Source organism: Clinocottus analis, unplaced genomic scaffold (assembly GCF_023055335.1).
Source record: "Clinocottus analis isolate CAN_PGR_092001 unplaced genomic scaffold, fCliAna1.0.p SCAF_24, whole genome shotgun sequence".
Classification (NCBI taxonomy): domain Eukaryota; kingdom Metazoa; phylum Chordata; class Actinopteri; order Perciformes; family Cottidae; genus Clinocottus; species Clinocottus analis.
In genome coordinates, this window is record NW_027175976.1 from 5,612,657 (window position 1) to 5,625,125 (window position 12,469).

Consider the following 12,469-nt stretch of genomic DNA (forward strand, 5'->3'; position numbering starts at 1 on the left):
CACCGCATGTGTGTGATGGGACTTTCACACCTCCCTCTGCATTGTGTGAACGTCTTCCTCAAACCTCCAGCAGCAAATGAACAATAGCAACAGTTATGTCCATGTAGGACGGCGCTACAGAACACCTTAATGTCAGGAGAAAAGACACTGAGGATGGAGGCTGGAAAAGAGGAGCTGGTACTCCCTCTGGTGGCTCTCCTCTTGCACAGTTCAGTCTGAAACACACAGGGCAAACATGTCCGATACCCGAGTGCACAATCCACTTGGTTATATTGAAGCATGTTTATGATTATGGACTAAAATTGTAGGTGCAGGTCTGGATATCTCGACCGCCTCTGCTGTAATTTGGACTATTCTTGATTTAATCCATCCCTCTCAAATCCACTAATTTTAGGAACAATAATACACATTCATGGAGTGCTGCCTAAAGTAGTAACTTTCTAAGTGATTCATTGACTTATAATGGTGTGTTTTAAGCTTGGGTGGAGAACTTTTCAGCTCAGATGAGGAAACCAATTATATTCCATCTTGCAACTCACAGACCGTAAATCAAACGTGGAAATGATTCTGTGAAGTTCACCACGACTTGATCAACCATCTTCTCTGATGTCTGGCCCGTAGGTGGCAGTCCGTTCAAGTTAATTCCTGTGAACCCAGCGGCCGAGCCGCTGAGCATCATGGGAAAAAGCTCAGACACACACTAGAACACATGAATAAAAAACTTTATTAAAGAGGAACGGGATGGTTTGTTTCCCTTTATTCTATACATTATGTGCTATACAATGGAGAGAATAGACGGAGCAGGAGTGCTGACCCAGGTTCATGTTCATGGAGGAACTCACCGCCAGAGAGCAGCTCACTGGTGCAGCATCGGTTAGTTTCACTGACTTAAAAGCTGTGGTCCAGATCCTCCCTCTGATTCTCTTATACTACATTAACCATGTCCTTTAAACTACGCTTGTGTGGTTTTCACCTTTTGTCTTTTAGATATATGTCCTCTCTGACCCAGGATCAGAGCTCAATGCTTACAGCGGTTCATATGATTGTATAACTGGAGGATTAAAATGTTAATCTCAAACATTTTTGGCCTTTTATAAACAGCAAAAAAAGCATTCGACTGTCTTCTACCAGCAAATATTATGTCAAATTAATAAAAAGTGATCCGTTTGGGGAGCTGCTCCACTATACTGAACCACAGCATCTTCATCTCACTGCGCATGGAGCAAACTTCACACAACACTACAAACAACACTCTCTGCTTTCTTCTTTACAATGTCAGAATATACTTGTTTTCAGAAAAAATAAACTGCTCAAGTCGACATTTATAACCATTAACTTCTTTAAATATGGTTTCATTTCAGGATATTTACACATTCTAAAGAAACACGAACATTTATATCGTTGCTATTGTTTATGTATGTGAGAAGAGTGAGGTTGTTGTGGTTGTTGTGAGGATCGTTTCTCTGACAGGATCCATCTCTCGTACAGACAGAAGGACACAGAGCAGGGAAACCGCACTTCTAGACAATCCTCTTCATAACATTCTTTACATTAGTCGGCTCTCAGTCGAGGTGAAGCCGGAAGCGTCGCGATGTTTCCAAATCCTCACTAATGTAACGCTGAACGAATCTATTCAAAGCAAAACGTCAGATATTAACATACGAGTGGTAAACAGACCTTTTCTCTGTATGAGCCAGGTTCATCTTCATGTCAGTGGAAGCAGGATTGTCCGTTGGGCGTGTGCTTGATGCAAATCCTCTGTGTGATTGTGATTGGACAGCTGACCTGACACGCTAAAATAAAAATAAAAAACCTGGATCTCAAGCAGGAGAGTGGAGCTCTGGGGTCAGACCGATATACTGGTGTGCCAATACTGAGCAGAAGTAGTCAATGAGCTGAAGACGTTCTGTGAATGCTGGACGTCTTCACAGAGAGCGAATCCCTTTCGTCCCGAGGAAGAACTGAACTAAAAAGTGTTCAATTTTTTTTCATTTTAATAGCGGCTACAAATACAAAAATTGAAAAAATATCAATATCAGAGCCATATCGGTTGAACCCGAGTGAGAAGATGCAAAGTAACAGCTGACGTGTAAAGACGCATACTATATACACATACATAGTTGCATAAACTCTATGTACATACATTATGTGTGTGTTGGGACTAGATTTGGCAACCACGCCGACGCAAACGCTTTTGTTTTGCTCTCATGAATAAGGCATGCCATGTTAGGTGGCCCTGTGTGACTCGGGGAGCTCAGTCTGACAGCTGCTACTGTTTCACCGCCTCAACCTCCAATTCCCCAAATTCACCTCACGTTTTTCAGAATTCCCAGCAGTCCGCTCTGCGTGTCACGGCGAGCTCCGAAAAGTTTGATATTCTGGACTTTATTCCTTTTGCGATCCGCCGCAGGGATCCATCCGCTGTGATGTCATCACTTGGCAATCGCAGTGCCGGGGTGGGTGTGGGGGGGGGGGTGGTCGCTCCTCCAAGGCATGACATCATCTCGACATGAGGCGCTTCAAGTCTGCTGGCCGGGCCCGCCCCTGTGATGTCATCCCCAATGCTCCAATGACTGGAAGCCTCGCTTGTCGATGCCATCGTCGCGTCAGATATTGGACGGCCGTCGCCCTCGGTTGGTGCCGAGTGACGCCCGCAGCCTCGGCTCTCTGGCCCTGAAGATGAAGGAAAATCAGAATTATAAGCAAATATTGGGGTCGTACAACAAATAGACCTGTGATGTTTATTGTATTCATATTTGTTTTGCATCCTGTTCTGACTTGTAGTGCTCGTTGAAGTCCAGTCTGAAGCTGAGGAACCGCAGACTTTCATCTGTACTGGTCATCAGCAACACCAGGAACTGCTGGACGATGCTCTGAAGGACGGAGAGGCCAGCGTGTGAAAAGGAGAAAACAGCCCATTGGCTTCAAGATGGACAGCTGCTGCTGGAGGAGGCGCAGGCTGCTTACCTGGTAGAAGTGGGTGAGGATGCGGAGCTGGGAGCGCATCTTTGGTATGGTGTCCTGGAACTCCTGAATCCTCCTCTTCTCTTCCGCTTCCTGTTCGGCCGTCACTCCCCACTGACCCTGAATCAGCAGACATGACGGTGTCATATTAAATACTATTCTGTTTCCATCGCAGGCTCATCTGTCTCCAAGAGGACCTCACACCTCCTCCTCCCGCTGTTGTTTCTTCTCCTCAAACTGCAGCCGCAGGGCGAGCTCCTCCAGTGCCGAGCGGTAGAGGGAGTCCTGAGCGCTCTGAAACTCGATGATCTGGTCGAATATGGCCCTCAGCTGGTTCAAAAGAGACTGGGTGGACAGATAGAAGCAGAGCTCAAGGAATGTATGTATAAGCAAAAGGGGAGGCGGAGAAATAAAACATAATAACTGTGCATGTGTGTGTGTGTTACCCTGCTGTTGTTGTCCAGCAGGCATCGTGAGATGACGCTGTCGAGGAACATGTCGTGGGCGGCGATGATGTGGTCGAGGTCCTGCGCCTGCTGCACTCTGTTCCACAGCTCGTCCCAGGAGCACTCCAGCACCTACACAAACCCCCGGGAATGAAGTTGCCCTTTTAATAATAATCAGATGTGATGGTGGCACCTTTCTGTGTAAGGTCAATACGGTGCTTGTAATTTGTATAAATCGCTACTTTTATTTTCACAACAGTAAAAGCTGAGGTTAAATTAGCTAAAAAAGGAAGATTTCCTTCTCAAATAGAGTGAACCTCACTAACTTTAAGGCTACTGTTGATCCTGTGAATCACTTTCATGCTGCGTCGCCTTTAACAGACGCAGCAGATCCTCTCCTGCTGTAATTACTACTTCTTTTTTTTACTCGTGTTTTACAGCCTGCGCTCAGACCGGCGCTGCCAATGGTCTGACCTCAAAGGTGATGTAGTACTGCATCTGGTGGATGAAGTGGACCATCTCGGAGGCCAGGATGTGACACTGATGCAGCACGCCGTTCAACTCTGGAGGGTCAAAAGCAATCAGGCAGGTGAAAAACAGAGAAAAGACAAGCTTGGAAATGACAAAAACATCTTCAAGAAAATACTACAGATTGTGTTTCTCACTACAGGAATCCTCATCTGAACATCCATAAAAAACATCTTTGTGTGTGTGTGTGTGTGTGTGTGTGTACCAGGCATGGTTTTGAGCAGCTTGGCATTACACATCTGTCCCTTCCAAATGTCAGTCAACGTGTACTCCATCCTCTTGGCCCTCCACAGGAAATTGAACACACGCAGGTAGTGGCCCATACACTCCCTTGTAAAGACCTGAAAAACACACACAGAAATATATTTGAATTAATACACGATAGCAGCGGCGATACATTGACAATATGTTGGGAAGTGTGTGTCTGTGTGTTTTACCGTAGCAATGGGTCCATCAACGTGGTAGTCCAGACTGAACACATCCCAGCCTGTATCACCAGGAGACACCTGGAGCCAACACAAAAACAGATGTAAAAAATAATGAGATAAAGAAGTCAGATATACACACACACACAGACACACACACACTCATTACCTCGAGCAGCCGGACGTCTAGCCTCTTGAGGATCTCTGCATTGTCGTACTGAGCGTTTGTGGCTCTGACGGCCGTCTCCAAGATGCCGGTCAGGTTGTGTTGATACAACGTGGTGGCAGGACGCACCAACTCCGGCCTGGGACAAAAGAAGATTGGGAAAACCATCAGATGAGATGATAGGATTTAGACACACAAAGTGGCAGCTCAGGATGTATTCGAGGTGTGCACGATGCTAACTTTAGCAGGTCCATGAGGTGTCTGATGAAGTCTCCCTGGCCCAGCAGCAGGTATCTCCTCATGGCCTGCAGGTGCTCCAGCAGCAGGTAGTTACGGTTGAGAACGTCCAGCAGGTATTTGCTGGTGTCAAAGTAGGCGGCATCGATCTTCTCCTGAAACGCCCCCTCCAGGTCTGACAGCAGCTCTGCAGCTGGGACGAGACATGAAAAGGTTCTTTTTTTGGGGCCGATTATTAGTTTTACGTTTCTAGTTTTTGCTGTTGGGTGCACATATAAGCGGTCTGTGCTGTTTGCCGTCTGTTACAACGCCATGCAGAGACACGTTTTGGGGTCGAGCCTGAATACATCGTCTGGCAAAAACACCGCTGCTGGACGATTAAGAGAACGTGATGTTCCTCTGCAGATACAGTAAAAGCTGCAGATCAAACTGGTCAGATAAAGTCCTTCAGACTGAATCAATAAAATACAGCTAAGTATGCCTCTTTCCTCTTCATAGTCGAAAGAGCAGCACAAGGCCAGCCGTAAGAGCATCGATCAGTGTCCAGGAGCCGACATCAATATAACTCTGTCAATACGAGGACAAAACAAAAAGGACAGGCGTCTTATTGCTCAGTGATGCAGTTAAGAAACCAAACAGCAGCGATCCAATGAAGCCAGAAATACTTTTACATATTCAGCATGTTGCTTCTGCCTCATGTCGCTTTGAACTAACACAAGTTAATTCAGTCCTAATTATACCCAGAAACCAAGCACAGATATAAACATGCTGAGAAATCTTTTTTTCCCGCTGCAAACAAGCGAGAGAACACGAGGGAGAAAGTGAGTCTCTCACCATCTTTGGGCGTGTCTGCAGACGTGGACGCTGGCGTGATTTTGCTCGGCGGCGTTCTGTCGTGACAGACCTGATGCAGGAAGTTGATGGATTTACCGATGAGCAGAACCTAGAGGGGACAGAGATAATAAGTTTGTGTGACTTCAGGTAAACGGTCTCGGATGGATGTGGCGCGATAAGCCAGTCTATGGTTATGCACACAGAGACGTGTGTGTGTGTGTGTGTTTACCTTGCGAGCCTGGTCCATGGTGATGAATGAGGGGATCATTGACTTCCTGAGGGAGTACTTGTCGTGCCAAAGGCGATCTGTCTTCACGTTAGGATCCGATGCTACAAAGAACTACACAAAAGAATGATCACATATTACTTTAGAATCGATCAAACGACGACAAAAACCTCAAACTGAAAGGATCCTCGTGAAACCTTTGACGAGAGTGAAGTAAAAATCATGTGCTGTTAATGATGTGTACCGACTACATCAAGTCATGACACGCTTGGTTAAGTAAATGGGTTTCTGATATTTAATGGCCAATATCTTTCATGAGAAGAGATGAAGTCACACAAATTGGATCCGCCTTCGCATAACTCGGCTCCTCGTGCGCTATAAAGAAATACTGAATACATGCATCGAGTGTAAAACATAATGCAGCTGAACAGAAAATCTAGATTTAATTTGTGTCTCATGGCGCAACTTAAAACCTCTCGTATTTACTCCATAATTACAGCTGTTATTTATGGCACGTATATTAACAGACACTGCGTGAGTGTGTGTCTGTGATGTACAGGGTAATCTCCCTTCTGAAAGGTGTAATAACTTTGTCTCAGTCTTCCTCAACATAGCACTTAAGACCAGAGTCCAGTGGTGACTAATGGTTAATACTGGACACATAAATACTGTGTGTGTGTGTGAGAAAGAAGCAGAAAGAGGCGCAGGGGGAAAGAAAGGAGAAGCATCCATCACCTGGGTCTCCATTACACTCCTCTCATCCGTCCTCATTGAAGAAGCTGCCCCCCCCTCGCCCTCTCTGTAATGTTCTTTCTCTCTGGGTTTAAACGTCTGAGCAGCTGAATGGAACAATGACCAGTAAATCCCCGCTGGACCTCCGGGAAGCAGGATGCATCTCTCACACTAAGCTTCGGACACCACATTCAGGTCTAAAAAACACCAAGTGTGTACCTCGTGGTAGGTGTCTTCTAGCTCTCCGTCGTAGATCCACCTGTACAGGAAGTTGAGGATGGGGTGCGACACCAGGCTGAGGATGTGCTGAACCAGCGCTCTCATCTGCGGGTCTCCCGTTTTCCCGTAAGAGTGGACGGCGGAGGCCAGCTCGCCTCCTTTCCGACCTGAACACACACAGACAAACTGAATGAAACACACCGTAATACTCAAATACTACATTAAACAGTGTGTCAACCTTCACTCTCTGAAACCCACACACAGGCACGCCCAACCCACCTTGGCAGAAGTCGACGAGGGCAGCCAGCGTTTTGAGTCGGACTTTGGGGTCGTACATCCACACGAGGAGCCTTCTGAGAGTCAGACTGCTCTCGGTGCACACGATCACACCCTGCTCGTCCTCCACCTGCAACTAAATCCACCCCACACACACATTATAGCAGTTTAATTATCCACCAGCGTTTCTATTATCTTGCCTGTGTCTAAATCTGCCAGGTGCGGTTTGATCCGTGTACCTGGGAGTGGAGGACAGACAGCAGCCTGTAGTACTCCTTCAGCTCCTGGTGGAGGGCGGCACAGAAACTCTGAGGGGGGAGAAGAAGAGAGGAGGAGGAGGACACGGGGACGGAAAGATGCACGTCAGCGGTGGATTGGATGGAGAAAGAACGAGCACGAGGTAAACGCAGACACACCTGTCCGACCAGTCCGAAGGCCCGGTCCAGGCTCCTGACGTCGGTGTACTTCCTGACTTTGTTGTGGAGCCAGCCGAGCTCGGCCAGCCGGCTGCTGGTGTCTCTCAAGGACTTGCACAGCACCACCTGGTGGGGCACAGCGCACATTACACATAACAGGAAGGATAGTATGCATATGATTGTTTGTGTCAACAAAAAAACCCAACTGTATTTCTATTTTTATTATGAATGATTTCATTCCTTACGTAACAATACAGCTGTGTAATACATATTTCAAACCTGGATTTAAATGTGTATATTTTTACAGTAAAATAGCTCTGTGTTTTGCAGCATTAAGAGGAACTAAGAGGAGTATTACACACTGGAATGGCATCGACTAGATAGGGAGACAAAAACGTAACTACACTTAAAGCAAGCATCGTCCATCACAAATTTCATTGTGAAAGCTCTGACAGATTTATAACATAATGTAGCCTCACTCACTTGTGTGGCCGCCTTGCAACAGGTTTGTTTTCCGGCTGAGTATGATTTTACGTTTAAAAGATACATTAATTTTTTATCTGCTCAACGGAACCTCTTATACAGAGAGCTTTACAAAAGGGAAGTTAAAAGGAAACAGAGGAGTCCAAAATATCTCCATCCTCGGCCTCAGTGGCTCCGTGTCCATCAGGACGGTGACAGCAGATTAAACAGGAGTCTAAGTTTAGCACCACGGAGCGGATATGGGACAGGTTACATCGAAGGCCTTCCCATCGATAACACGTGAGAGGAAAATAAAAGGAGGGATGAAAAAAGAAAAGAGAGGTCGATGTGGCCCGTAGCCAAAGAGCTTCATATTGATCTGTTGAATAATTCTTTTGATGTCCAATCAACAACAACCGTCTTGATGTCATGTTTGCTACTGTACTCTGCATAATGGGGGCCATTACTTTAACCATGCCTTGAAGGAAAACCTGTCCAACACGGAAACAAATTATCCCCAAAAGTCGACAAACTGCTTGTTTTAATGTAAAAAAACAACAACTTTCAAATACGCCACATGATCTGCACAGTTGTTCTGAGGTGATGACCTGAACTGAACTGCACTGAGAGGTGACTCTGGGTTGATGGTCCACCGAGCGGTCTATTAAATAGGTTTTACGGGGCTGGCTTCACGTACCTTGCCGTCTATTTTGTAGCAGTTCTCCTGGCCGCTCATCTTGATGAACTTGCCATCGATTCCCTGGAAGACGTAGAGGATGTCCCGCACCAGCGCCGCCTCGCTCACCTCCCCTGCCCCGACGAGAGGACAGAAGTTACGATGTACTAGGAACACAGTAAATGCTCTCTGTTTTAAAGGAAAGCATTCGGGTCACAGTGGAAGTTAAGGCTATGAACAAATATGGACTTTTTTGGGGCCTTCAATTCAGTTCAGACAAACCACAACATATTAATGTTCCGGTCTAGCCTGTGACCTGCCGTCACTCTGGGTTTCATACATGTCCCTCACCGTCTGGCCGAGGACGGATCGCTCTGGACGAGGGGACTGGAGGTCCGAGGGCCGGCCGCGTGGCGAGCGCCGCCAGAGCGGAGGAGGGGGAGCAGCTCGCAGGAAGAGCCCAGGCCAGCCGGGACCCCAGAGGCTGGCTGCCTGCTGCAGACTGAGGAGCTTGACTGAAACACACACACAGATTTACTGTTAAGAGTTCGACATTTGTCCTTTCACTAACATCTGGATTTTGCTCTGATGTGGGTCTGAAAATGATGTGGGTCTGAAATTTCAGAAGAAGCCTTAGCATGCATTTGAAAAGGTCTTCAGTTGAACAAAGCACGTGAAACAGCAGATAAAACAAGCCCGCACTCATCTTGGTTTAATTGAAGCACTGCTACTTTGTGTTTTCTGGAGTGTGAAATAAATTTCAAACCCATGAGACCTTGTTTTATGTTCGAAGTGAGGATTTGCCCTTTCATGACTGAAAAGGTGAGCCTGGAGAGAGCTTCACGGTCATTTGTAACTGAAGGACTCTTGCATTATTAAAAAGGACAAATGGAATGAAATGGCCTTCTGATGCCTCATAAAACAGATTTCCAAGAGGTCGGACTGGGAGGCAAGTGTATTTTCTGGCGCTAATTGATGCCTCTATCTGGCGCTGAGTGCTTTTACAGGACGAGCGTCGGATAAATAACTCTCTTCTCTCCAGAGAGTGAATCTGCTTAAACACAGCTGACAAGTGTGAATCAGTTACGAAGATGTAACTTGATAACTAAAAAGACTACGTTGGCCTGCTCACCTGGCCAGCAGTGACTGCGGCGTGGCCGTGGGCCCGTTCAGAGTGTATACTCCCAGACTGGAGATGCCGCTGGTCCCCACACTGGCTGACAGACCGGTGCTCCTGTCCCCGTAGCCCAGGGCCAGGCTCTGGGGCCGGGTGCAGTAGAATGGGGTGGAGTGGGCGTCCCTTGGGAGGGCCTGGGCAAAGAGGGCCCCGTAATTTCCCACCTGAGAAGGACGGGGACACATGCTTTATTATTATTATACGTTTATTATTTTCATCAGCATCAAGTTCTTAATACAGAAGACGTGTGCGTCTCACCCTGCCGGAAGGTTTGCGGGGGTCTTCAGAGAGGCTGAGCAGCAAGTAGAGAACCGACCAGCGATGCTTCAGAACGCTCTGTCAAACAGGAGAAATTCAATCATGATCTGTTGGGTAGATATCAAAGCACTACAATATCCTGGTATAATTCTATCTAAATGTTATGATCAATAGTACATTGTATTTCCAAACAAAAGGCATAATCTGGGTTCGGTAAACATGCTGCATCAGAGCAATTGTCCCTTTATTAGAAGAAACCCCAACCTGCGTCTGAAGATTTCGATGCAGCTCTGAGAATAGTGCAGCGTCGGCTTCTCTCCTCTGCTTCAGCACTGAAACGGCATCGAGACAAAAAAATAACCAAACCTTCCCACAAAAAGCCTACTTGGGATCTAAACTTAAACCGCGGAGTAAGAGCATATGAATTGGTGAGGAACATGAGGTCTGTTCATTCTGTACTTCGTCATCACACGATGAATAGAAAAATACCTTTTTTAAGTTTGATGTCATTAATTTACAGATGTCAACGGAAACTCCATAACCCCCGCATTTTTTTTTAAAGAGTTTAGACTTTTTTTGTGGTGTGGCTCCAACATTAAAAAAAGGCAAAGTGCAAATAAGGAGCTCATCTGTTAACCACCTGACAGCAACATAGACGGGCCGATTGTATCAAGACACATGTCCCACAGATTAAATAGAAGAATATACTGTACTGTTCTTACAGTGTTCATGTAACAGAGAGCATGAATGTGTGGTCTTTGGGGGACGATATTAGACCAAAAGGCACTTACGTTCTTTCTTGATCTTCTCAGACACCAGGAACTCATCCCGCTCAATGGTGGGGGCGTAGTTACTGCCAATGACTCGCACAGCATACTGGAACTGGTGGGCAACTTCAGCTGAAGGAATAAAAACAATAACAGCTAATGACTAAAAAAACTCAAAGCAAGCAAGCAGCACTTTGAAGTAAAGTACAAATGACTGACATGCTGACGGCTAGTGAAGTGTATGATACTTTAGTCTCACTATGACACTGGTGTAAATAAGTTATTTCTCTGAAAATGGTTTTGAATAAACACAAACATCATTGTGTCCAAACTGCAAAGCTTTGGCGTCTCTGATGGTGAAATGAAAGCTGCAACCGCGTTACAGAGACTGGAAAAAAAACAAAAACAAAGATATGGATACAAAGACATGTTTATGTTATCTGTAATCAATCGTGCAGCCATGAGCTGCATGCATCCACCGGAAGGAGGCCTGCAGCTAGCGGGTGCATCCGATAACCGTGCACACTGTTGGTCATCACAAGAGCGAGCAAATAGTTCAAAAAGCTTCAGTAAACAACTTCCCACGTTATTAAACCAAAGCTAACAGGGTGTTGTAGTGACAGCTGGAAGCTGCTGAGCGGGATGTGCACTGTCAAGCCAAGCCCGTTGACTGACAGCTACGGGGGACCTAGCCCCGCTACCGCGGTCCAGCACAGCTAAAGTGATACCAACATCGATGCATCTCTATTTTTAATCAGTCTGATAAATAAGGGCGCTTTTGCTTTATTGCAAGGCGGGTAACACATTAATAATATGCTCTCTATAATTCGGCATATGTCACAAAGACCACGCAGCTTAAATTTCAGCAGAATTTACACCGTTTTTTACTACTTTACGTCACAGAAACACAGAAGGTTCGTTCGGCGCCAGCGGTGTGAAAAGTTTGGATTATTATCAAAATATGAACTGCTAGGTGTGTAAATGATAAGCCGATTTTTTCAGTAGACGATAATGACTCAGTCGATGACTTTAAATTGTGTGTAAAACATGGAGGATTAGAGCTGGAAGAAGCAACGATAAAGTGCAGATTTTCTAAATGAAGTTTTGAATGACATTTCTTGGACGACCGCAGAGCACGCTAGCTTCAACCATAACTGATGTACCTTCGCTTTTCCCCGTGATTCTGCAGCAGAGGCTCTGGAGGAGCACGTTGGGCGATTTTTGATCCAAGGTCGCCATGCTGTCGTGGCTAGTGTTGCTTTTGTAGCCCAATAACTGAATAAATGGCAGTGACTAATCTAAACTAACTCAGGTCTCCCACTACGAACAGCGCCATCTTGACAAGTTGAATGAAGCCACGAAGAATATGACAACGACGAGCGGCACATTTCCTTCAGAATAAGAGCATATCACTTCTCTGTTTGCAAACATCTCGACAATCTGAAAGCATGAATGAAGAGGGATAACATTTGAAGCTATGAAATGAATTAATCTTATTATTGTATAATATTAAATGTAATGATCAATATAACACGTATAAGTCAATAATAACAGCTAAATTCTAACATAATCTCTCAAATCTGCTGATTACTATTTTTTTTAAATATTTGTTCAACTTTTTTTGTTACACATTACTACTGAAAGAATCACAAATATTAAT

General features: G+C 45.6%; 1 protein-coding gene across 1 annotated transcript; it reads right to left on the reverse strand.

Annotated features, from left to right (window-relative positions):
- Nucleotides 1-708: 708 nt before the first annotated feature.
- Nucleotides 709-12,154, reverse strand: tubgcp3 (tubulin gamma complex component 3). The gene is made up of 23 exons (XM_068590952.1): nt 11,973-12,154; nt 10,834-10,941; nt 10,307-10,374; nt 10,043-10,120; nt 9,740-9,948; nt 8,959-9,122; nt 8,629-8,741; nt 7,470-7,595; nt 7,293-7,361; nt 7,057-7,189; nt 6,778-6,944; nt 5,830-5,940; nt 5,601-5,709; nt 4,770-4,959; nt 4,533-4,668; nt 4,376-4,444; nt 4,144-4,279; nt 3,885-3,973; nt 3,411-3,542; nt 3,169-3,309; nt 2,968-3,084; nt 2,779-2,873; nt 709-2,673 (listed from the first exon to the last, which is right to left on the reverse strand). The coding sequence occupies exons 1-23, from the start codon at nt 12,046-12,048 to the stop codon at nt 2,607-2,609; spliced, it is 2,703 nt and encodes a 900-aa protein (XP_068447053.1). The 5' UTR covers nt 12,049-12,154; the 3' UTR covers nt 709-2,606.
- Between the last annotated feature and the right edge of the window lie 315 nt (nt 12,155-12,469).